Below are 24,267 nucleotides of genomic sequence, written 5' to 3' on the forward strand. Positions count from 1 at the left end.
GAATCTTAGATTATACTTGGATCCTAGAGATCTAAATAAAGTAATTAAAAGGGAACACTATCAAATTCCTTCTCCAGATGATATAATTAGTAGGTTAGAAGGTAAAAAAGTATTTTCAGTTGTAGATTTAAAAGATGGATTTTGGCATGTACCACTAGATGAAGCTACTTCTGAACTATGTACATTTAATACCCTTTATGGAAGATATAAATTTAATAAAATGTAATTTGGAATATCCTCCACCCCTGAATAATTTCAGAAAAGAAACCAAAAATTATTTGGTTATATTGAGGGTGTGCAAGTTTATTTTGATGATATCCTAAATGCAGGATCTGATGAGGTTACTCATGATATAATTATCTCTAAGGTTCTTGAAAGAGCTGGTTCTCTAAATATAAAATTTAATTCTGATAAATTACAATATAGGATACCGGAAGTCAAATATGTAGGCCAAATTATTTCTGAGTCAGGTGTAAAAGCCTTTCCTAGTCATATTAAAGCAATTATTAATATGCCAAAACCAAAATCAAAAACGTATTTAAGGAGATTGTTAGGAATGTTAAATTTTCTGTCAAAATTCATACCTAATGTATCTAAAGCTATGCTCCTTTAAGAGAAATCATTCAAGAAAAGGCAGAATTTAATTGGATAGAGACTCAGAAAGAGTCATTTAACAACATCAAACAACTGCTAACTAAAGCTCCAATTTTAAAAGTTTACAGTTATAATGAGGATATAATTATACAGTGTGATAGTTTGAAGGATGGCCTAGGATCGTGTCTAATTCAAAAGGGTAAGCCTGTATCATTTGTGTCTTGCAGCCTGACTAATAGTGAAAAAAAACTATGCACAGATCGAAAAAGAGCTATTGGCCATAGTATTTTCTTTTGAAAAGTACCACAATTTCGTTTATGGGCGAAAAATTGCAGTACAAAGTGATCATAAGCCTTTAATGGCAATTGTTAAGAAACGATTGAATAAAATCTCTTCTAGAATGCAAAGGATGATCTTAAAATTACTAAAAATCATACTAAAGTATGATTTTGAGATAAATCATGTTCCAGGAAATCAAGTGCTTTTTGCTGACACTTTGTCACATGCATATCCTGTGAATGAAACTATTAGTGGTGATCCTGAAATGTTAAATGTTGTTCACATTATTTAAAAATATTTGTTTATGAGTGAAAGAAGAGTGGTTCAATTTAGAAAAGAAATTGAATCAGATCCAGATTTGCAAATAGTTATGAAATATATTAAAGAGGGTTGGCCTAAATGTTACAAAAAAGTAGATAGTAGTGTAAAAACATATTTTAAATTTAAAAATGGTCTTTATATTAATGATGACTTATTCATTAAAGAAAAATTAGTTGTACCTTATGGTTTGAGAAAAGATATGTTGCAGTTGTTAATTCATGAAGCACATTTTGGAATTGAGAAGTGTAAAATAGAGCCCATGAAATTTTTACTAGCCAGGTATGGCAAATGACATTGAGCAGCTTGTTTCCAACTGTGAAGTATGTGAAAAATTTAGAAATAGAAATCAAAAAGAACATCTAATACAACATGAAATTCCAACTAAACTATTTGAAAAAATTGCCCTTGACATCTTACAATTTGGTAATCAAATTAGTAGTTATCGATTATTATTCTAAATGGATTGAGGTTTCTAACATAAAAGATAAGACAGCAAATGAAATTATGATAAAGTTAAAATGCATCTTTGCCAGGTATGGTATTGCAAATGAAGTCATTTGTGACAATAATCCCTGTAATAGCTACTTATTTAAGAAATTTGCTGAGGATTGGGATTTCGAACTTATATTTAGTAGCCCCAGATATCCTCGAAAGTAATGGGCTGGCTGAGAAAGCTGTAGGCATAGTGAAAAATATCATGAGAAAACTGCAAGATATAAGTGTAAGTTTAATGGAATATTGAAATACCCCAATTAGTGGAATAATTTTGTCTCCTGCACAACGTTTACTTAATAGAAGATTAAGGACAAAATTACCTGTGAGTAATAAATTGTTAAATACTATAGTAAACAAACCTTATTATAAATTTTGTGCACTTCAAGCTAGGCAAAAATATTATTATAAACTGCCTGAGTTAAAACCTGGAGATAGTATAACCTTGTTCAACTTTAGAATTGGACAATGGAATAAAGGTGAAATAATTTCAAAACATAAAGCTCCTACATCCTATATTGTAAGAAATTCAAATGGGGAAATACAGAGGCTCTTCACACATCTTCTAGACGATTTTGGTAAGTGGTAATAAAAAATAATTTGCTGCAAAAGAAGTAATTGCAAATGTACTATGTTTTTAAAAGTCAAAATTATCGTCTGTGGCTTGAAAGTTTTGTTTTTATTCAAAATGGCGAATTTAACAAAGCAGTGGTTCAAAGACTACATTTACGCTCTTTCCTAAGAGAAATATGCATACGTCATTATCCAAAAACGATATGAGAGTCATGGTTTTGTGATATCTAAAGCGTCAATAGGTAATATCATCAACAAGAAAGGAAAAAAACGTCAAATTGGAGCCTCAAGTGGGGCAAAAATTCCAAACAAGTATACAAGGAAAAAACAGACATCTTCGACTATTGCAAAGGTATGTTGTTTAATGTTAAAAGAAAATCTGCCTAGTCAAAGGACAGTTGCAAAATCATTAAAATTCTCAGTGTCCACTGTAAACAAAATGATAAACGTTGAAATAAATCTTAAGAAAGCAAAAAAACGCAATGTGCATCGTCTTCTTCCAAAGCATATCGCTCAATGCAGGACACGCTGCAGAATTCTATATGAGAAACACTTATCCAAAGAAAAATGGAAAACAATTGTCACAATAGATGAAGCATGGGTGTATTTAAATGATTGTAACAAAAAAAGAACCATTTCTTATCATAAAAGGAGAGAAAAAAATTTAAGTACATGGTTCAAAGAATCGAAAGAAAGTTTTTCTAAGGGGTTCATGGTTGTTGCTGGTTTTTCTTATAATGGCAAGTTAAAAATAAAGAGAGTGCAAAAATAATGTCAAGATTAACTCCAAATACTATCAGGGACATATTTTATCGCCAATTTTTCTGAATGAAATACCATCGCTTTACTCACAGTGCCATCAATCTGTCAGACTCCATCAGGACAAAGCTAGCAGTCACACATCAAAATCCACTGTAAATTTCCTAAAAGAAATAGGACAAAAAACTGGTATCAAGGCCATACCCTTCACTGATATCCCTACTAAGTCTACTGATGTGTCACCTCGGGATTTTTGTGCTTTCGGACTTTTAAAAACTGCATTAATTCAAACGTTGTCCCAAAACCCTAACAGGACTCTGGAAAGCTGTTCGGGAGGAATGGGATAGAATACCTCTTCTGCCACTTCAAAAGGCATTATTATCCTGGAAATTGCAGTGTTGAAAGATAGTTCAGAATAAGGAATGTCAAATAGAACATTTAAAACACAAGAATTTTATGTAATTTAGTTTTGTGAATACAATATACATCGTCTAAAAAATGTGTGAACAGCCTCTGTATTACGAAGAAACAGACTTCATATAAAATTTTCAAATTCACCTTACAAAGTTAATAATGATTATGATGATATATTAGTAGATAAAGCGAAAAATTCAAATGGAAGCCCTGGTAATCTTTCTGTGCCTATTAATATAGGAAATCAACAAAATAATTTGTCCAATAATACAGTAACAAGAATTGGATGGTTGATTAGACAACCTTCAAGGTATAGAGACTTTGTTATGGAATAAAATAATGTTACATAATTCCTATATCATTTTTAATGTAACTTTGTTTATTATATGGCATATTGTGAATGTACTTGTATTGATGTCATTTATCATTTTTATTATTGTTTATAAACTGGAGGAAGGGATGTGATGTGTATTTAAAAGAACTATACATGTAATGGTGTTCATACTATGCTATTCCATTGTTGTGATGCACGTGTTATTGTGCTAGCTTAATGTCAATACAACTGTTTAAAAAAAAAAATTGAATTATTTGAGCCATATGCATTAGTTGAGTCTACTTTGAACGTATAGAAGTTATTAAGTGGAACAAACTAAACAAGAAGTTACAGGCTCCATACAGAGTACTCACACAGAGTATTATTAATTTTGTTTTTGGGCTATTAATTTCAAATATATTTGTAAGTTTGGCACATAAATGTGTGGCATGTTTTGTATATAACTGGTTAAGCACAATAACCAGTTTACTAATTGGAATTTCCACTGTAAAAAACCATATAAGAAGTTCAACTTTGTAATTGTAAATCATCTCTACTGCTGAAACTGTTTTTCAGGAATTCTTCAACTTAAAGCAATGTTGTAAATGAAAATATGTCTGAGATCTGTATTTAAAGCAGTGTTTCTCAACCCTTTTGTGCTTATGGAACTTCTGTAATACTCATGTCTCTGGGAACCCTTATATAAAAATTAGTGAATATGATCTTTAACATGTTCTTTCTTCTTTTATAGAGTTCACAAGCAAAATATATGTTCTTTCTCATAATTCGATTAAATGAGAAAATAAACTGCATTTATTGGCAATACAGAAACAAAATGTTGAAATTAGACATCCTGTTCTGAAATCCTCATATGAAGGTTTACATTTAAATAAAAAATTAGACACATATACAAAACTAATCCAATTAAATCAAAATTAAATACAAATACATAAGTAAATTTATATAACCAGTAGCATACATACTACATAGTATAAGCATAATGCAAACAGTTAATATTTACTATTGCAGTTTAGTGATTTATTGAATGTTGAAAAGGTTTAAGTTATATCAAGGTAAGGCCTATTATGAACAAATGTATGAGGGCAAGTAAAAAAGTAAATTTCTCTGATTTTTTTGTAATTGCACCTAGAAAGATACTTCATTATAAAGAACACTTTTTGGTGTGATATACTTTTATTTTTTGTATAATTATAAAAGTCATTCAGGCATTTATCATAATATGCGATGAGATTCTGTATTCCTTGACTGTAAAAAGTGTTTTTCTGGTAATTTAGCCATTTCACCACCTCATTGTCTCTTTAAAAAATCATGTATATTGTTCCGTAGATATTTTTCAGTTTCCCAAACATACAAAAGTCTAAACAGAGCCAAGTCTGTGCTGTACTGTGAGGGGGGGGGAACAGCATGCTGGCACCAAGTGAGTAGCAAAAGAAGGCAACATAAAACCTTGCATTACCATGTAACAGCTCTACTGCATGTGTAAGGTCAGATTGTTGACCTTCAATAGCTTCCTTAGCATGCATTAATGTCTCCTGATAAAGAGATGCATTGACATTCACCCCACACATCATTGAAGCAAACAAGATCCCTCCACAAATGCCCCAAAAGATTGTTATCATCACATTTCCATGCTTTTTATAGTCTTAAATGTTTTGTATGTTAGTGATGTTGGATGTTTCAACTCCATGCTTTCTATTTTAGACTCCAATTCAAAGTGGTGTACTTATTTCTTATGACTTGTGATAATGCATGGCAAAAATGCTTCACCTTCAAGATCATGAGCATTTTGTGACCCACATGGAGTGGATTTTCATGCAGTACAAAACTTCATCAACAAAGCTCTGCATACTTTCTTGTGAAAGATTAAAGTGCCTTTCCAAGTTTTTAAGTTTATTATGTATTGTTCCTCACCATTTCATTAGAATTATTAATGGATGAGTCAGGAGTTAGTAGGTGGTGATTCCACACAATGTTTTGCATGTTAATTTGGCCCTTTGCAAATTCATGGTACAATTTTTTCACATGTTGCATAGCTATCACATTCTCCATGTACATCACAATCCATCTGTTAATGTATCTGTAAATCCATCTGTATTTACTTCTGTAGGAAATGGACCACTGTACAGCTTTGCCATTTTATGATTAGTGCTGTGCTAATGTTCTCATTTCTGTATCCTGTAACTTATATATAATCTTTCAGTCAGAGCTGCAGGAACCAAGTGCATTAGTTGTAGCACATTTTAACCCTTGGTATTTGAGTAATAAATTTATAAAAAAATTCCTTTTGTCTTACCTATAATTAAAAAATAAATGAATGAAAAATAGAAAACAAAAAATTTGCTCACAACACCTCAAATCTGTCCAGCCTATCATGCATCAGCAATAAAATTCTCAGTTAATAAATTGTATAAAGTTTCAGATTAAAATTAGAAGTGCATGACAAATGGTTGCAGGGCAAAGGAAAATGTTGGCCATAAAAGGTATTTTCCATTATTTGTTGGTTAGGCTGCAGAATTCTGTTCATCTAAATAAGTTGAATTAAAACATTGGTACTACGTGATTCTTCATTAAGATTGCATTTTATTTTAGGGTACTTGGTAGGTTTTTGGTGATTACTGTGATATTTGGACATTATTTGGATGAATATTTGTTTTTATTCAAGCAGATTGCCATATTCAACTGATTGTTGCTTTTTAACTGTCTCAAAATATATATTGTCAAAATTTGTGAAAATTATATCTCTATGAAATGGGAGCCTACTGCATGTAAATTTCTGGGGAGGGGGTTGCTACAAATTCGAAGTATGTTTTCTATTTTTTAAATGTTTCTTAGCCTAAATTTAGAGGAGCCCTGAAACTCAGGACCCTTCATGGCTGCAATTTAACCATAAACCAGTTTTAAAGATATCCCCTATGCTGTTTTAATGAAGCAAGATTACAGTACTTTGAAATTTTAACATTTAGTATGATCAAAAGTAGTACTTTTTTCTCGTGTCAGAATGGCGAGTTTGAAATTAATGTGCAGTTTTCCTGTGAATCATGGTAGGGGGCTGAATTTAGAACTGCAAAAGCATGTGACTAAATAAGAAGTAATGTCTATGTATAATTTTGGGAAAAGGGTGAGAAACTGGAACATCCTTAAATTTTAAAACAGTATTCTTTAACCCTTTTGCAATGGTGCACCTTTATTTAAGACGCTTGTGACGGAAGAGAATTGAATGCAGTCACCGCACAAAACGGACGTTTTGCATCGCTAAGCCTAATTTAAAAAAAGGGGGGGATTCCACTTCTAGCATCGTAATTTTTGGTATCATTTTTTATTATTATTACTTGAGCTCTTATGTATGTTAAAATTAGCACTTAACCCCTGAACTGCCGCAGAAAGCGTGCAAGATTCATTTCCCAGTACCATGGTTTTTCACACAGGCGCGCATAGTTATGCGATGTATTAGGGGGAAAATAAGTGCAAGTTTTACTTTCTGAAAACTGTTTACTTTCAGAAAATAAAGAATAAAAGAAAAAATTAATGCACAAAATTTAATGATTTGAGTAAAAGTATAATAAAAAGATGCAAGTATAATAAAAATGATGTTTTTGTAATAAAAAAGATCCCTAAAATGGAGTTTCTATCAATTCATTTTTAGACCAGTAAAGTGTAATATCAGGTTTCAGTGTTATATCTTGTGAAATTAGTATGCCTAAAAAAAATGTATATTTCTTCTGAACTGGTTGAATGCCACAATTTTGCTCATGATTTTTCTTTTGCAAGGAGTTGGTTCATATACTTGTCTACAAAACGGTTGGTTTCAGTAACAATATGAAGCACGAGCATTTCATCAAAAAATAATTCAAAAAAGATAAAAATGGGTTTGAAACATCCATTATACCTTTCTTTATTCCTGGAACCTACTACAAAAAGTAAATGAAAATGGAGGACACAGAATTAAAAAAAAATATGTTTTACTCAAACGCCAGCCAATACCACGCAGTCATTACTTTCACCACTTTAGACACATCCCTCTCTCCAATTTCTCCCCACACTTCTCTGAAATAGTATCCTCCTTCGCATATTTTGTCAAGGTCATTGTGATGTTGGATTCCAAAAGCTTTGCGAATAATTTTACGGGTAGCAACGCAAAGCAAATGATAGTATTTTGGAAGGGTGTATATATATATATGCCCGGGGCAGTTAACGCATCGGCTGATCAAGGCATATATATATACGCCCATGGCAGCTAAGGGCTTAATAATGTTTTTTTGTTCATTTTACATGAAAATATACTTAAAAAATTGCTTATCTTGTAAAATAATTTTTGGAAGGGCTATTCAAATTATTTCAAAGTTTTAATTGATAAAAATCATCAATAAAGTTTAAATTTAATAAAGCAACACAATAAAGACTGTTTACAGTAAGAAGTAACAAAGTTTACAATGAAGACTAAGTGTGGTAAATTTTGATGCACAGGGAAGTATCACTTTCTAACTCTTAGAAAAAGTATCATTTTCTAACTCTTTAGAAAATGAATCATCACTCTCATCTGCATTAGTAAATGGTTCATTAACCATACAAGGGTATTCTTTCCCTGATAAATAGTGCCTTCCCGCCATAATAGACTGGAGGTTAGGCTTTCCGAAATAACAGTTGCTGAGTAAGATACCAAAGTCAGATAGAATGTAACAAACTCAATGTCAGGAACCTAAAACTGTGTTTATTTCAAGAGTAATGGGCATAGGATGCCATCTAGTGGCCTTTAGAAAACAATCCAGCTTAAAATGCGTATACGCATCACTCGTCCTCTGAATGCAATCTCTAATGATGCGTGGATTGGACGCCTGGCTGTAAGAGACGTTCTTGGGGAATGCATATATGGGACGCCCATCCCGAAAGGGTTAAAGAAGATGCTTAGACAAGCAAAATATGGTTTTTAGATGTTTTTATGCCTTTTTTTAAACATAAAATTATAATACTTCTCTATAAAAGTACCGTAATTTCCGTAAGAAAGGCAGCATCAGCGTAAACGCCGCACTTGGGGAAAATGGCGGGGAAAAAAATAAAATTATGCAGAAACGCCGCATCAGCGTAAATGCCGCAATAGATTAAATTGTACGTGACATCGTTGTGGGCTGTATAGATGCAAAATCTCAACCTAAGTTCTGATATATGGCATACCAGTTAAGAAAAATGCATGAAATGAAGCCATAACTCAAAAATAAATTTAAGGTAAGAAATGTAAAAAATATATTTATCTTCACATATATACTTAAATATTTACCCACTAACGATGTCCATATTTGTAATACTCAGACTATATTATAAAAAATGTTGCAACAACGAAATATTAAATTTGGATGACAAAAGGAAATTTTAGATTTTACTTACAAAAGGAATTACAGCAAACTATACATCATTTGAAGCCATCAAAATCTGATTCTTCACTATCTGAATTAAAAAGATTTAGTAAATCCTGATCTAAGTCCAAGTCTTCCAGATCGTCACATTTATCCTCTGGGTTTACAGTCTCTTTATCTAAGGATATAATTTCAGCTTCTTTGAACCCTGCTATTATTGACAATGTTTTTACCGATTTCCACGCACTTCCTACCCACTTTGCAACTTCTTCATGAGATGCTCTACACATTTTACCGCTTTTGGTATACATATGCAATCCTTCACTCATCCAACACTCCCACCGCTTTCGGTTTTCAGCTTTGAAGGATTTGTTACCTGACAAATCTAACGGCTATAAGATTTTTGTCAAACCAACAGGAATTATTGCTTCGGTTGTAGACAATTTTTGACATCTGGTTTTCACTGACTCAAGTAAATGAGCACGCATGGAATCCATTATCAATAACCCTTTTGGTTGGAAAAAAGATCCCATACGACACTGTCAAACTTTTTGTAGCCACTCATGCATGATTGTTTCGCACATCCAGCCGTTCTCGTTTCCACAAGTATTTACATCATTAGGAAAATCTCCCTTTGGAATAGTCTTTCGTTTAAAAATGATCATCAGCTTTAGCTTCTCACTGTTTGCGGCACAAGCTAACACACATGTAAATGACGTTCTTTCATGCCCCGTCAGATACAGTTTTTGAACCAGTTTCATCAACAATTCTGTTTGCAGGAGAGTCAAAAGCTAATGGCGTTTCATCCATATTTATTATCTATGACCGAAGAAGTTTTTTTTTTTTTTTTTGTCAATAATATCTGTCACATATTTTAGAAATGATGCCTTTTTATCCTGCCAGTCCATTGGTAATTGTTGCCCGACTGTTGTTCTAGTACACACAGAAATATTTTTTTTTTTTCATAAAACTGCTACACCTCCTTTGAAATCAATTATGTTCATTCGTTTTGCTATAAATTTTGCTTGTAAGCGAATTTATACAGTCGAAATTACCATTCCCTTTCCTCGTTCCTCCTTTATTAAGTTTTCAAGGTCGTCCTCTAGATTTGGCCACCTTACAGTACCACTTCTTTTGGCTCGTTTCTGTCTTGGCATATTTTTAAGAATTTTTTTTTTTTTTTTTTTTTTTTTTTCAGTTCTCCAATGTCGAATACATCTCTCGTCCATTTCAAACTCTCGAACTGCTACTCGATTTCCAATTTGTTCAGCACATGAAATTACATTAAGCTTAAAACCAGCAGTATAGCTTCTGTGCCATTTAGGTGACATTTTCAAAATTTTTCCGCTCCCTTCTTACTTAAAAACTATCCAACAAGTACTTGTACCCAAACTGATGGTATCTGTAGCTGGCAGAATGCCAAGAAAAATCGGTTCATGCTGAAGGGGAAATACGTCACAGTTTGTTATTGCGAGGCAAGTGGAATCGTGTCCGCCTTTGAAAAAAATTGCAGAAAAGGCAGGGGTGGGGAGAGGATGGGTCCTGGAAGATTCATCAAATGGCAGAGGTGAGAGACTTCAAACTGATGAGAATGTTGATTTGAAAGGGGGAAGAATGTTATTGTTCTGAGTTGTTGTTTAGGGTGAATAAAGCATGTAGGTCCATTCAAGGGAAAGAATATAAACAAAATAATGTTCGCAAAAAGCAACTGAGTGGTCTTTTGTGTGGGAACAGCACCAGTCTATGCACAATGACAAGGCCATCCAAACTATGTACAATGACCATCATAGGAAATATTTTATTTTTAGTGCACCTAAACGCCGCATGGGTAGAAACTGCACACCCGCTGAATATTTAAGTTTTAAACACGTAAACGTCGTGTCGTTTCTTCCGGAATTTACGGTAATTAAAAATAATTTTTACAATGAACTTGATATATATTGACAAAAGTGAAGTACATTGACAATTATACACATTTAAGCACTTTTAATAGGAACCCTGAGGCTGTTTAGCAGCACTCGTTAATTTAAAATCCTGATAGGAAGATGAAAAATTCAGTTTCGCATCCAAACTTGCGCTGAAAAAAATCTGTTTCCTGTACTTATTTTTAAGTAAGTGTAGAACAAGAAAGCCCTCCCCACTAATGTGGTGCCTGTGAATATTAACAGAATAGTGATTGCCTTGTTGAATAGTTCAAGGTATTCTTCTTTCAAGTCATTCAGAATGAGATGAGGGATTTGTTTCCAAATTCTACCTTAAATGATGAGTCCAGTTTAATTCCAATCAACGTAACTTTTTCTCAGATTCTTTTTATTTTAAATTTATTTAAATATTAAAACGTAAGATTATAATACATCTCTAAAAAAGTCGTTTAAAATAATTCTTACAGTGAACTTAATATATATTTCTCTATAAAAATGCCTAAAATTAATTAATTAATTAATTATGTGCTTTTAATTTTCTTTGAACATATTATAGAATTTGTTAGTCTAAATATAATGACTTTTAGTTTTGATGTGAAATCCTTAAAGCTTTATAATCCTTCCAAACTCAAATCCTGAATTAAGCAGATTTTTAATCTACTACTCCATTACTTTTAAACCCAATTTAGGTAATAAAATTTACTGGTGTGAAACCATATCTTGTCTTTTGGTGCACATATATTTAATTTGGCATTAAACTTTTAAAGAAATGAGCTTGAATTTCTATAACAGAAGGTAAATAATTTTTGTTTGTTCTTCATATTTGTTAAAGAAGCTTTCTCATTCATGTAAGAAGTTGAAATCTGAAGCAGTAGGCAGGGGTTGCACAATGAAACAAACATTTAACAAATATAACACTTCAAATTTAAGCCAACATATGGACCTTGAATGACTTTTAATTTTATCAATATTTTGAATAGTGAACATTATTAGTGCTGCTGTCTTCTAGCAACAAGAACTGCAAGGTATAAATGTGTGATGTATCAGAGTTTAAAAGAAGATGATTTGTTGATTCTTCTTTGGCTGAATGTCTGTTGCCAAGACAGCAGAAGATAATTTTTATATACCAAAGGCCACAGTATGTAGGCATATGTCTGTATATTTGTAAAGGGAAGACTTTAGCCCAATGGAAGTAATTGTTGAGATAAGAGAACGTTATCTCAACTCATTTTAAAGAGAGAGGCTTAATTTCTAAAATTTAAAATGTTGGCGTCCTATGGAAAATTCTTAGGCAAAGTAAACATAAATAAATAAAATAGTTAGTAATTAAAATGAAATAAAATATTGGAGGATAAATAAAATACTAAATTAAAATACTGAATTTCATCTCATTTAATATCCTGGCTGTACTGGATTGTGCTAGAATTTAAACACTGGAATAACTGGGGGGTTCAAGTTCCGGTAAAGTCCCGAATATTAACTGATGTAGCTAATGATTTAAAAAGAACTCCATAGTGTTAAAAAGAATAGCAGCCAAAAGCATAATATGCCTACTCAAATTATGTCAGAAATTGATGTTTTTCTAAACTCGGCCATTTCTGTGAAACTTCTTTTAAGAGCTTCATAGGATAAATATTCATGTTTGGGCAGCTATTGCAAAGCCATTGGTAACCAGCATTCATACTAAACCCTGTTTTCAGTGGTATCAAAAATATGTATTAATCAGTGATAAATCCATCTTTACTGTCATTTTCACTTCTAGGGGAGTTTACATGTGGAGAGCTATTTATAAGTATATAATCCTTACTCTCTCATTTTAAGAATGGAGCATGGAGATCAATTAGAGGCAGTTTGGGCTGCATTATCATGAAAATTTGAGGGAATATTAATTTTTTTTGTCAGTCTTATCACTGTTAAGAATTATTAATAAACGGAGTCTTGTTTAGTTGTTAAAAATTTGTAGCACAAAGAATGTTCTGTGTACCAGATGGCAGTTTATTAGTTCACGCTGCAAAACTGTTAGCAAAGTAGTTTGCAAAATATGAAACTGAGTTTCTTCCATGCTCTGAAGAATTTCTTATCATAGTACTATCAAATCTGTCTAGAGTATGGTAAGGGACAGAGTTCAAAAATTCTTTCATCCTTTATGATGAAGTGGTATAGCTACTTTTTGCAAGAGAAATGATTAAAATATCTTAATAATTGAAGAAGATTTGTATCTATCTTTCCTGTAGAAGTCACTCGAATATCTGCCTGTAAAAGAAAGCCCTCATATTGATAAAGTAGTTCTCTGTACATGCGGATGTTTCAATTTCCTTTGATCAACCCTGTATTTGTTGCTTTTCTGTGAATGACAATATATTGTTTATAGAAATCCAGAATTTGGGCAGGGCTTAAATTTTAAAAGTCCTGCAGCTGTACAAAAGACGATCACATGTGGTGAACAAAAATAACAAATAACAAATATGTCTGCTAGAATCTGCAATTCATTATGTCTGCATAGTTAAAATTGCAAGCAGACCCCCATGTTACCCATAAGGATAAGAGAATGTCTTTAAGCTGAATTTATGTGTAACTGGGACTGCTGTAGAATGGCTTAAATGGGGTAATTATAATAATTCAATAATAATGTCTTACATATAGTCATTAAAAGCAAAATAAATTAAAACAAATAAAACATATAAAATTCATCCGATATTCAATTCGGAATAAACATATGCAAAAACGAAAAAACCAGAAGCTTACTACAAATTGCTAGAAAAAGGGGGCAAATCATGTTGAAATTGAACATGAATATGGAATTTACATCTTTCACTGCATCATCGGGATTGGTGCAACCAAGAAAATAAAAAATCAGACTATTTCTGAACCAACAAAGACACAAAGTTAAAATAATCCGAGAAAAACAAAGTAAATTCTGTCTTTATCTGTCCAACCCCTACAAGCCGAAGTAAACAGCATAAAATTATTGTAAAATTATACCATCAAAAACATAAATTTTAAAAATACTATTATTTTGAGCACACAGTCCCCACCCCCAAAATGTAAGCAATCCAATACATGAAAAATATATTTATTCTTTTTTGGAATAAGATAAGGTATAAAGCTGCAGAAACTATTGTCCTTGTTCCTTAAATAATATATATATATATATATATAAATTCCTGCAGTAAAGGAGTCTACATTGGAGATAGTAGGAATTTAAGGGAGTGATTAAATTTATCCTGACATTGCGAATATCTTGCTTACTGGAAGGGACACTTTTTAAGCAAAAATGTAGGAAGATGATGATGGAGATGCTGCTGGTGAAACAAAATTTAATTCACTTTTGAGAAATGCTGATAAGGTTATATAAAAGTTCAGATGAAAGTAATACTATGCTTAAGCATTCAGAGTAGTGGGAGAATACTGGGCCAATGAATTGCTTTGGCCATATGATTTCTTTTTTTTTTTTTTTTTTTTGTATGTATTAAAGACAGTTCTTAAATTACTAATTGCTTAGAGGGATTATAATGAAAGTTGCAATTTCAAAACTCTCCAACTTTAAAACCACTGATCAGAAGGATGTGATATTTTACCAGAAAGATCATGAAGCAAAGGAATTTTGTTTCGTGAAGAAGAAAATTAGTTCCAAAATGTGCCGATAGATGGTGATGTCAGGGGAAAGGTCTAAATGGATTCGTTAAAATCACAGGAATGTTGTTAGCTAAAAGGAAACGAAAGACTGTAATGGTTTACGATAAATTTATTAGCGGAAAGACAAGAAATGTGTATACAGAAAAAATAGTGATAGTGATGAGAGAAAAAGAGGACCTTCATGAAACAAACACCTTATGGATGATTTTACACATATATTGTTCGATATGCCTTCCGCCTTGCCCCGGTACTAGTTGGAAGTGCAAAATGTCATATTGCACAATAGATCGGAGGGTATCTGTGCTGATGCTATGAATGTGGTCCGTGATGCTTTCCTTCAAGTTGGCTAGATTTGCAGTCCCACTATAAACAACATTCTTCAGGTTTCCCAAAAGCCAAAAAGTTCATGGGTTTAAGTCGGGGGGGGGTGACAAAGCATTATGTGTCCCACTAGTGCTTTGCATTTTTATCACAGTTATGTCTATGGTAAGCATGTCACATTTCAGTAATCTGCGGGCCTCCACAGTCGTAATTGGAACCCTCACAGTGCCATCTATCGGCACATTTCAAACATTTTTTCCCCCTTCGCCAAACCAAATTCCATTTCCTCGTGATAGTTTTGGTAAAATATTAAGTCATTCTGACCAGTAGTTTTAAAATTAGAGTTTTGAAATCACAAATTTGATTATAATTACCTGTTATAGGTGTATATATATATACATTAGCAATTTACATTTAATTAATATTTTGATTCCTTGTCAATTTGCTTACTAAATTTCTCAAAATTCCTTATAGTTTAAAATTTTTTAAGTAATTCACTTCATTTGGTTTTACTTTTGGTTTTGAATATTACTATACCCATGCCTATATGAATAACAAAACACGAATTGAGTAATTGAAGAGTTAGGTTTGGAGGCAACTTTCCCTTCATAAGATCTGTCTCCTTCCTGCTCAACAATTATTCACTGATACAAATTAGTTTAGTCTTAAAAATTCTTAAAAAAATTTTTGGGACATTATTTTTTTGGATTATTATATCTTTTTTCATGGTTTTAGATACTTTCACTTAATTTACATATGCTCTCAGAATTGAAATGATATTGTAAATTAGTTTGCAGCAATAGTTAATCTTTTATTTATATGTAATTAAAATTTCATAATTTAAAATTTAAATTAACTTTAAATTAGCTTTATACGAATAGAGAATATTTGTTAAATTCAAATATATATATATATACACATATATAGATATATCCTTATTACAAGGATTATAATAAATTATTGTGCATATAAGGAGGTATATAATAACATGCTTAAATTAATAATTTGGCATCTGGTTATGTTATAGGATAATAAGTTGTCCTTTTGAAGAACCTTGGAAATTTATTAGTGGATATGGAGTGCTATAATTTGATCATCTGTAATCCAAGATTTCTTATAATATCCTGATTATATTATATTCTATTTTTGCTTGCTGTGATATATAGTAATTTTTGCATATTTAATGATCAGGTTCAGCCATCAGAAGGAAATATGCCTTCTTCAGCCAGTGTTGATCTTCCATTGGTCCATATATCAGCAGAATATATTCAAGACCCAACATCTACTAATACTGCCATCAACAAATTGGAATCATTTACTGATGGTGTTGTACTTTGCCAAGGAAGCTATTTAAGTGCTTTAGCAGAAATTGGCTCTTTTGAACACAGTTTAACAACTGATTTACTAAATCATTTGGTTCTTGTGCAGAAAGTTTTTATGAAGGTATTGGATTTTTAAGTATATGTATGTTTTGAATCTAATCTTATGTTTTGAAAGCATAGTAATTTAATAAATTTCATTATTTTGCATTTATTGCGACAGTGTGGCATTAACACATTACTTACTCCTTGTCTGCTAGTCTGCTGGACACCCCTTGCACTAAAGGCAGGAAAATGCAAATTCATAGAATAGCCTTCATTTATTTCAGTTTTATCAATAAAACAACCAAATGAAGGGTTTACATGTACATGGAAGTCATATTTGGATTTAAATGTGACAAAATGTGACTTTATAATTCTTTCAAACTTCTTTCAAACTGAGATTTTTTCAAAGCAAAATGCATAATTCAGGATGAGCACGTTTTGCAGAGATAATGAGTTTTTAATTGAATTGGGGAAAATTAAAAAGAAACACTTCCATATTGATATAGCTTTAGCGAATGTTGCTTTTACTTTATCTAGATTGTGTTGTCCATTTGTTTCAAGTGACATAGGAAATAAGCTCAAAACTGGTGCATCCTGATATTCAATAGAGTTTAGCAGTGAATGAATAACTGATGTGTTAAACTGATATGCAGTTGTTTTCTACGAAGCCATATCAAAATCAAATCATAATAAAATCATAATTGCCATATCAAAATATAAATAAATCGTAATTAAAATTATAATAATGAATAAAATCATAATTGCCATATCAAAATGCTGAGATGTAGCTTTCATGTACCATTTAATTACTTATACAATGGCATATAACATGAAAGCTGTTGGTCGAGCACGTAAATGCCACAAATATACAGTACAAAGTTTGAAATCTGTAAATCTGGTACTCTGAATGATCTAACATCTGGGACTCCGGACTACAAGCAATTTTTTTGTTGCAGAAAGGGAGAAAGAATTAGATTCCAAAAGCAACATCTTGTTTTAGTATATGCTAAATGCTTCAAGCATCTGCAGTAGGTATTTCTCCTTAATAAAGTATGTGAATGGTCTTGAGTCTTAAATTCAGTTTAGTGCTAAATAACACACTTGCATGTTAAAGAAATACAGTAATTTATTCTTAGTTGAAACAACTCAGTAAAAGGCAGATAAGGACTTACTACTTTAACAGTATTTTACTAAACTATAAACATCACTGTTATATTAATACCAAACCCTTTATCTTTCATCTCTAGTAGCAAAACTAAATCTTCTCTTAAAAAAAAAAAAAAAAAAAAAAAAAAAAAATACGGATTCTAAAAAGAAGTCCAGTATGAAAACTTTTGCCACAAAAAGATAATTCTATATTATGCAAAGTGAACATTCATAATTATTAAAATATTCTCTTGAATAAAATATTTCAGTTTTAACAGGCATGAAACATGAAACGGGGGGGGGGGGTCCATATGCTATTTCTGTCATTAAATTCCAGGAATTTATAACAATTGGCAACTATTTTAAGTGCTAGAATTGAAATTTTGGATTTATTAGAAAAATTTCTGAATCCTTAACCTCCTATTCATTGCTATTTTTCCATGTTACATATCAGGAAAATCTTAGCAAATTTTTTTTTTTTTTTTTTTTTTTTTTTTTTTTTTTTTTAATAGCTATTCCTACTTGTTTTGCAAAAATTATAAACAAACCAGTTTCGTCAAGGCTTAGCAATACATTCATAATTTCAACTCAGGATCTGAAAAAGAGGAGACAAATTCATTATATATTTTTGCTATGCGTATTAAAAAATTATTTTAAAAAACAGCAACATAAATATTCAAATTTGAGAATCTATCTAAAAGGAAGAATTTGCTGAGCTTCTCAGTATGATCTGTGTGGGTAATAAAAATAACAACAAAAACGTGCATGCAGGAAAAGCTAAATAACTTCATTAATAAAAAAAATTGCATTTTCAACCAAAATATGTCATTAATGTTGTGGAATTTTCTTTAAAAAACTTATTAGCATATTCATATAATAAAAATTGCTGATAAAATTGTTTCCATCTTGGGTTTTAATTGTGTTTACATCCAAAAATATGTGCACATTACTTGGTTTTGTCGATTTTCAGAATTCTACTGTGCAGGCTTTAGTGAATATATGTATATTTACATATGTATGTAATGAAAAGAAATTTAGAAATAATGATGTTATAATAACCTAGAAAGCATAGTATGTAGAATGTTGAATCTGTAAGGAACAGCAAACTTGGCTGTGATATTATTGAAATAGGAAGAAAGCAGAGAAGCAGCATCTTGGCGATAATAGGAGTAGAAGCAGAAGTGCACAATTATCCAATACGGCAGCTCACCAAGAGAAAGGTTTGAGTTCTGAATTAGTTACATCAAAGTTTAGGTTTAGATTTCACATTATTTAAGTCATCAGCATTATTAAGTCGTGTATATGAATTGGTCTAGAAATGACACAGTTGAGAGAAATTTTGATGCATTGCAGATGGTGGGAGGTTGGCTTATAAAAATCTAAAAAAGAAATTAGAAAAAGTATTGCTAATTAAGTTAACAGTTTATTAGAGATTTTTATTTTCTTATTTTATATTATAGTGCTAAGACTTTTATTAGAGATTTATTTTCTTATTTTATATTATAGTTCGTGGACCTTTAGACCCTGGAATTGCAGGGAAACAGTGTTGAGCGCCTTTTATATTTGCTGTTTCGCATGCTATATATAGCAGACCAGATGATTTCAGATTATTCTGTTTCCCTTCTATTGTATCAAAACCATCACATTATGACCAATCTGAATTATGCGCTTATTTATTTGCCCTTGGATCTTAAAATCTTGTTTATATGACTACAGTTAGTTCTTCTTTAGTGCTTGAGCTAAATTGTTTTTAGTTCTATGAATACAAACAAGAAGATGAGTTTCGTTAAAAGAATCCAGTCTTTGTTCACATATGTAACCTTGGCAGATCTAAGTGATATCATTCTGCCTGAGTGAGCTCAAATCTTTTTAACGTGAATGGGAAATCTTTTTTAAAAATAGAAAATTAGCTTAAGAGATGAATGTGCTTATCTTGAGCTGGTTTAGTTCCGGTGTTGTAAGCAGTTTATTGTAATGTTTGCATTGGATTAATTTTAATTTCATGTTATAAGCTGTAAAATGAAGAATTAGTTAAACATCTTATCTCCTTTACTTGACATGAATTCACCATCTTTATAGAATAGTCTGTCAGGTGATGGTTATTGCCATTTTAGTTGTACTTTGTCTTGTACTTATTTTCGTAATTGCCATCATTTTTATGTAGCTCCTGACTAAGTTATCTCAACATCATTTCCTTCTTGAAAACTGAGAACAAATAGAAACAGGAAAACTGAGAAATGAATTGAGTTAAAGGCCAGAACGGGAGAAATAAGTCAGTGGTACGCAGAGAAAAAGTCATGCTAGTAAATGGTTGGGTCACCAGATGTGATATTTGTGACTATGAAGTAGCAATAAGTGAAAAGTATTTTACAGTATTTACTGTAAGGAAACATCAGAATAATGAAGTGCTGAAGGCAAGTAGAACAGTGAACATCATGGTGTTTGAAATTTTCAAAAGATATGCAGTCTTGGCCTAGAGCATTTTCTGCTGATCTTACATTGCTAATGATATGTTGGGATATATTATTCCATACGGTGCAAAATTCTTCTATGGAGACATTTTAGGAAGGTTTGCTCAAAAGTAAGTTTTGAATAAAAGCATAATAAGCAAGAATTACATCAAGTTTATCTATGATGTTGAGTATTTAATTGTGGCATATTAAGGGTCACCTATTAATTAGGCAACATGTCCTTTAGTACACAAGAAAACTTAATTCATTGCCATATGGGTGAAACTGTGTAATTATTGCTCTGATAATTTACTGTTCTACGAGTGCATTATTTGGTAATAGAAAAAAATTTTAGCAAAGATTTTTTTAAGAAATTGATGAATATTTGAGATTTATGTTTATAGTATCTGTCATCTGAGAAATTAATAAACATTTTAAGGAAGTCAATGAAGTTCTTCAAAAAATGTCAGGAGCTGATAAACCAGTGCCTTTGTGGGGTGACCAGGACAAATCGACTCACATGAGACCCAGAAGATTGCTGTTTTCTCTACTTTTGCGTCTGAAGGTAATTTTTTTATTGAAGGAAATTTTTCTTTCATTTAACTTCCATAATATAATGTAGAATATTTAGGTATTGTAATGCTTATTGCTGAATTTTTAATTTATGATATAGATACTCCTATATTTCAGAATTTTTAGTGTAACTAGTTTAATTTCTACTATACATTAATTGTTATTTGGCTACTGCCATATTCTTGCATTTGTTAAGTAGAACTTCTACCTGATATTTATAACTTTTGAGTTTGGATTTTATTTGATGCATACTATTACCTTTTTTTCCCCCCTCTGATGTGTGCTAGATAATCCTTGTTTGCCTTGCAATGTCAAAGTAACCTAACCATGTGGATATAACCTGTGTATTAATTCCTTAATATAATATCTTCTACTAAGATAACACTTGTATGGCTTGCTGTTGTCTTAAATGGTTTCCTTATACTTGAATGTTTCTCATAATTGATGAAATTTTAAACTTAAAAAGTCATAAAACCTACAACTGGTTAGTTTAGGTAGATAGATAATTAACTTGAATATATTACTTTCATATAATAATTTTTATGGATACTACTTTAGATATTCTACCAGTACCAAGTGGGAAAGATAACTTAATATTTGTAGCATCATTTAGGTTTTGATGTTAGCTGATAAATAGTAAGTGCATGACTACTGGGACTTCTACATGTAATATAAATATGATCTAGTTTCCTACTAGAATTTCTCCCACAAAGATAATCCTCATATAATTTGTTGTTCACCATCTATCATTAACAGTTCTCATAATTACCTGTCCATGTATAATGTTTTCTCTTAGTATTTAAATTTATAGATTATTTTGGTAGATGTAGTATAATTATATTTGTATAAAAGGAAGTGTTAAATCTTGGCATAATTTTCATAAAATTAATAAATAATTTAAATGTGTGTTTCTATTGTAAATTGTTCTTTCTATATGCTACATTTTTGAAATAAATATTTTTTGTTTTATTATGTGTAGGGTATACAAATTACAGCCACTACACCAACAAGTAGTGCTGTGCGTTTAGAAACTGGTGTGGTTGAACTTCAGCTTTCTAACCGAGTTCAGAATATGTCTTCTAGTTGCCCATATACAGGTATTAATTTTAGTTTGCTGTATCTATGACTTAATCATGTAAACAATGTGTAATCGGAAAAATAAATGCTTATATTTACTTTTTAAAGGAATTCATCATTTAAGTTGTGTGCATTTGTACATAATGTGTTGTTTTATTTTACTTTTTAATATTAAAATTATGAAATTCATAAATATATTTGATAGTTCTTGTATACAATTAGGATACATTTTTGACATGTGTTTATTATTATGTTATTTGGTTATGCTTTCATTTTCATGTTATTTCGTATCGTTTTAATGTTAAGGGATTATGTTTACATAGTTCATTGAAAGTCCGAGGTCATTGAAAAAGACATATTTCTAAAAAAATTACATTGATCACCTCTAAAAAATGTCCTGTGCAAGGAGTTAATGCTAGGCAGTTTTGCAAATTATTCCTGCATCGGTCAGATCATCCCCAACCTCGTGTATCAAAGCTGACAAAAATATATCTGATGGAACTTCCGGAATACTATGTTTTCATGCCATTCTTAATACTTCTTAAAATCAACTGCATGTTAATTTAAAATATTCCTAGCTTATAAACTATGTATTTATAAAAAGGAAATTGTAAATAACCTTACTTGAAGCTTAAACACCATTGACATAGCCAGTCAATTTTACAATAATTTATCTAAATAAATCTTATTTTTCTCTTAAAGCCCACTAACTGTATCATTAAGGACTTTTGAAAAAATAAAATTAAAGATATTTTATTCTACGAAAGTTAAAAAAAAAATATTGTGCCTTCTGTATTGAGAATTGAGAATGCATAGGAAATTTTAAATAAAACCCGGTAAATAACCACAAGCAGTTAGATTTTTGGTAATAAGAAACATTGTAGATATATGAAAATGTAGAGGATAAACTGTAAATAATGATGGAACTTTGTGTTTCCATTAATAAAAACTACTGTGCATGTCATAAGTCTGACTCACATATATAGCAATCTGAAATTCTCAACTGGTTTTTGGGGTGTTGATACTTTATATCATGTGCTAAAAGACAAAGAAAATCACAAAGATCAAGAAATGACTTGCCAGCAAAGATTCATATACTTCATACCAACCTCTGTAATACATATTCCACTGGAACTGCGTATTAGTCATAAGTGTCAAGTCAGTTTTGATCTGATTTGACAGATTTGCAGTTTTTTGGCAAACACATTGATGGTTGTAAATATTTGCTAATATATTTTGATCTATTTTTCAAACAAGCCTAAGCCATTTCACTCAGAGAGAAACCAGGTCAAGGCATCAAGTTAGCTCTGGAATGCAATTTTAAATAGGGGAGGGAAAAATAAACTTCTCTTGAAAACTCACAATGGCAAAGCTTCTATAAGAGTAATATTATCCTGTTTATCTCAATAAAAAGGGTGTGCTTTTTCGCAGCTAAGGGTAGCAGAAGTGCATCAACAAATGCTTTAAGCCCAAAATTTGGAAATACTTTAGTGAAATGAAAATGCATCTTTACCATATGTGATTGGTTAGTTAATTCACATTTACACTTGTAGAGACATTAGGTATTTTTGGAAGCAAGATAAAAATTAGCAATGCCTTCTGCGGGAATCGAACCACGAACCTCTGGAATACACACCCAGCATGCAGACCACCACACCATGAAGGCATGCAAAGAAGGTGGGAGAAATACCTTATACACTCACATCTGGTACTGCTTTATTCAGACTAAGCCATTAAACATCAGTAACCAAAACCAAAAACAAGTGTGAAATCAATTATATAAATACCTGTCCAAATTTAAAATGGAAAGTAAGTGCCTGTTAACAAATTAAAAATGAACTTTGATTTAGACTTTAAAGTTACATGGGACGAGAAAGAAGTGTTCCACGAAATCCTTCCCAGAAAACTGCTTATTTAAGGGCCAAAATATCTCACTTAAGAACTAACTGAGGGTGATATGTTTTTTCAAAAAGAACTGCAAATATTCTCAGATCCAGGTCATTATGCCACTGAGTGCATGGTACAACAAAGAAACAAAAATGTTGTAACAGAATATTTGAATTTCTTATATTATCCAGGAGTAAACAACAGAAGAATGTCATCTGGACAAGTCATCATTTAAAGAAAAAATTTCTCTAAAGTATAAAATTTGTACAGAAAGGGTAGAAAAGGTGATGCAGAATGAAGCTTGATTAATATTTTGTGATTCATGGGTAATTTGCTTTGATCCATGGATTGTCAGGGTACTTCGAATAGTCTGTGCACAGATGATCTGAATTAAACTTGCACATTACTTTTTATATACAGCGACACTGTTTCACCCAAAATAGTTGATGATTTGCAGGTCTTTCTCTTAAGAAGTGTTACCAGAAAAGATGGAGACACCTTAAATGTGCAGCATGATAGAAAGCACTGACTACCAAAAACCCGTAGGGAGTTCGATTTGGGTTGGTACATGGGAGGTAGACTCACGATGCATGGCTAATACTAATAGAAGTGGCTCATTCTAATAGGAGTATGAATATTCATTACTACTTTCTGAATTTTCTTACATTTACCTGTACACAAATGCATCTTACTGACAGAAACCTTTATGTGTATTGTTGTTTATGGTGTTTTTTAATATATCTTTATAAAGTTTTAATTTTCTTATGTGAATTGATT

At 31.5% G+C, this 24,267-nt stretch overlaps 1 protein-coding gene across 5 annotated transcripts in view; it reads left to right on the plus strand.

Moving 5' to 3' along the window:
- tweek (transmembrane protein KIAA1109 homolog tweek) overlaps nt 1-24,267 on the plus strand; it is a 421,377-nt gene that overhangs the window by 228,528 nt on the left and 168,582 nt on the right. For all 5 annotated transcript variants that reach the window (XM_085807394.1, XM_085807390.1, XM_085807392.1 and 2 more), the window contains 3 exons: nt 16,185-16,436; nt 20,393-20,518; nt 21,506-21,623. In XM_085807394.1, coding sequence (XP_085663520.1) covers nt 16,185-16,436; nt 20,393-20,518; nt 21,506-21,623 — 496 coding nt within the window. The remainder of the gene's footprint in view (nt 1-16,184; nt 16,437-20,392; nt 20,519-21,505; nt 21,624-24,267) is intronic.

Source organism: Stegodyphus dumicola, chromosome X1, assembly GCF_044657685.1.
Source record: "Stegodyphus dumicola isolate Sdum_Otavi_A_Nest chromosome X1, ASM4465768v1".
Classification (NCBI taxonomy): Eukaryota; Metazoa; Arthropoda; class Arachnida; order Araneae; family Eresidae; genus Stegodyphus; species Stegodyphus dumicola.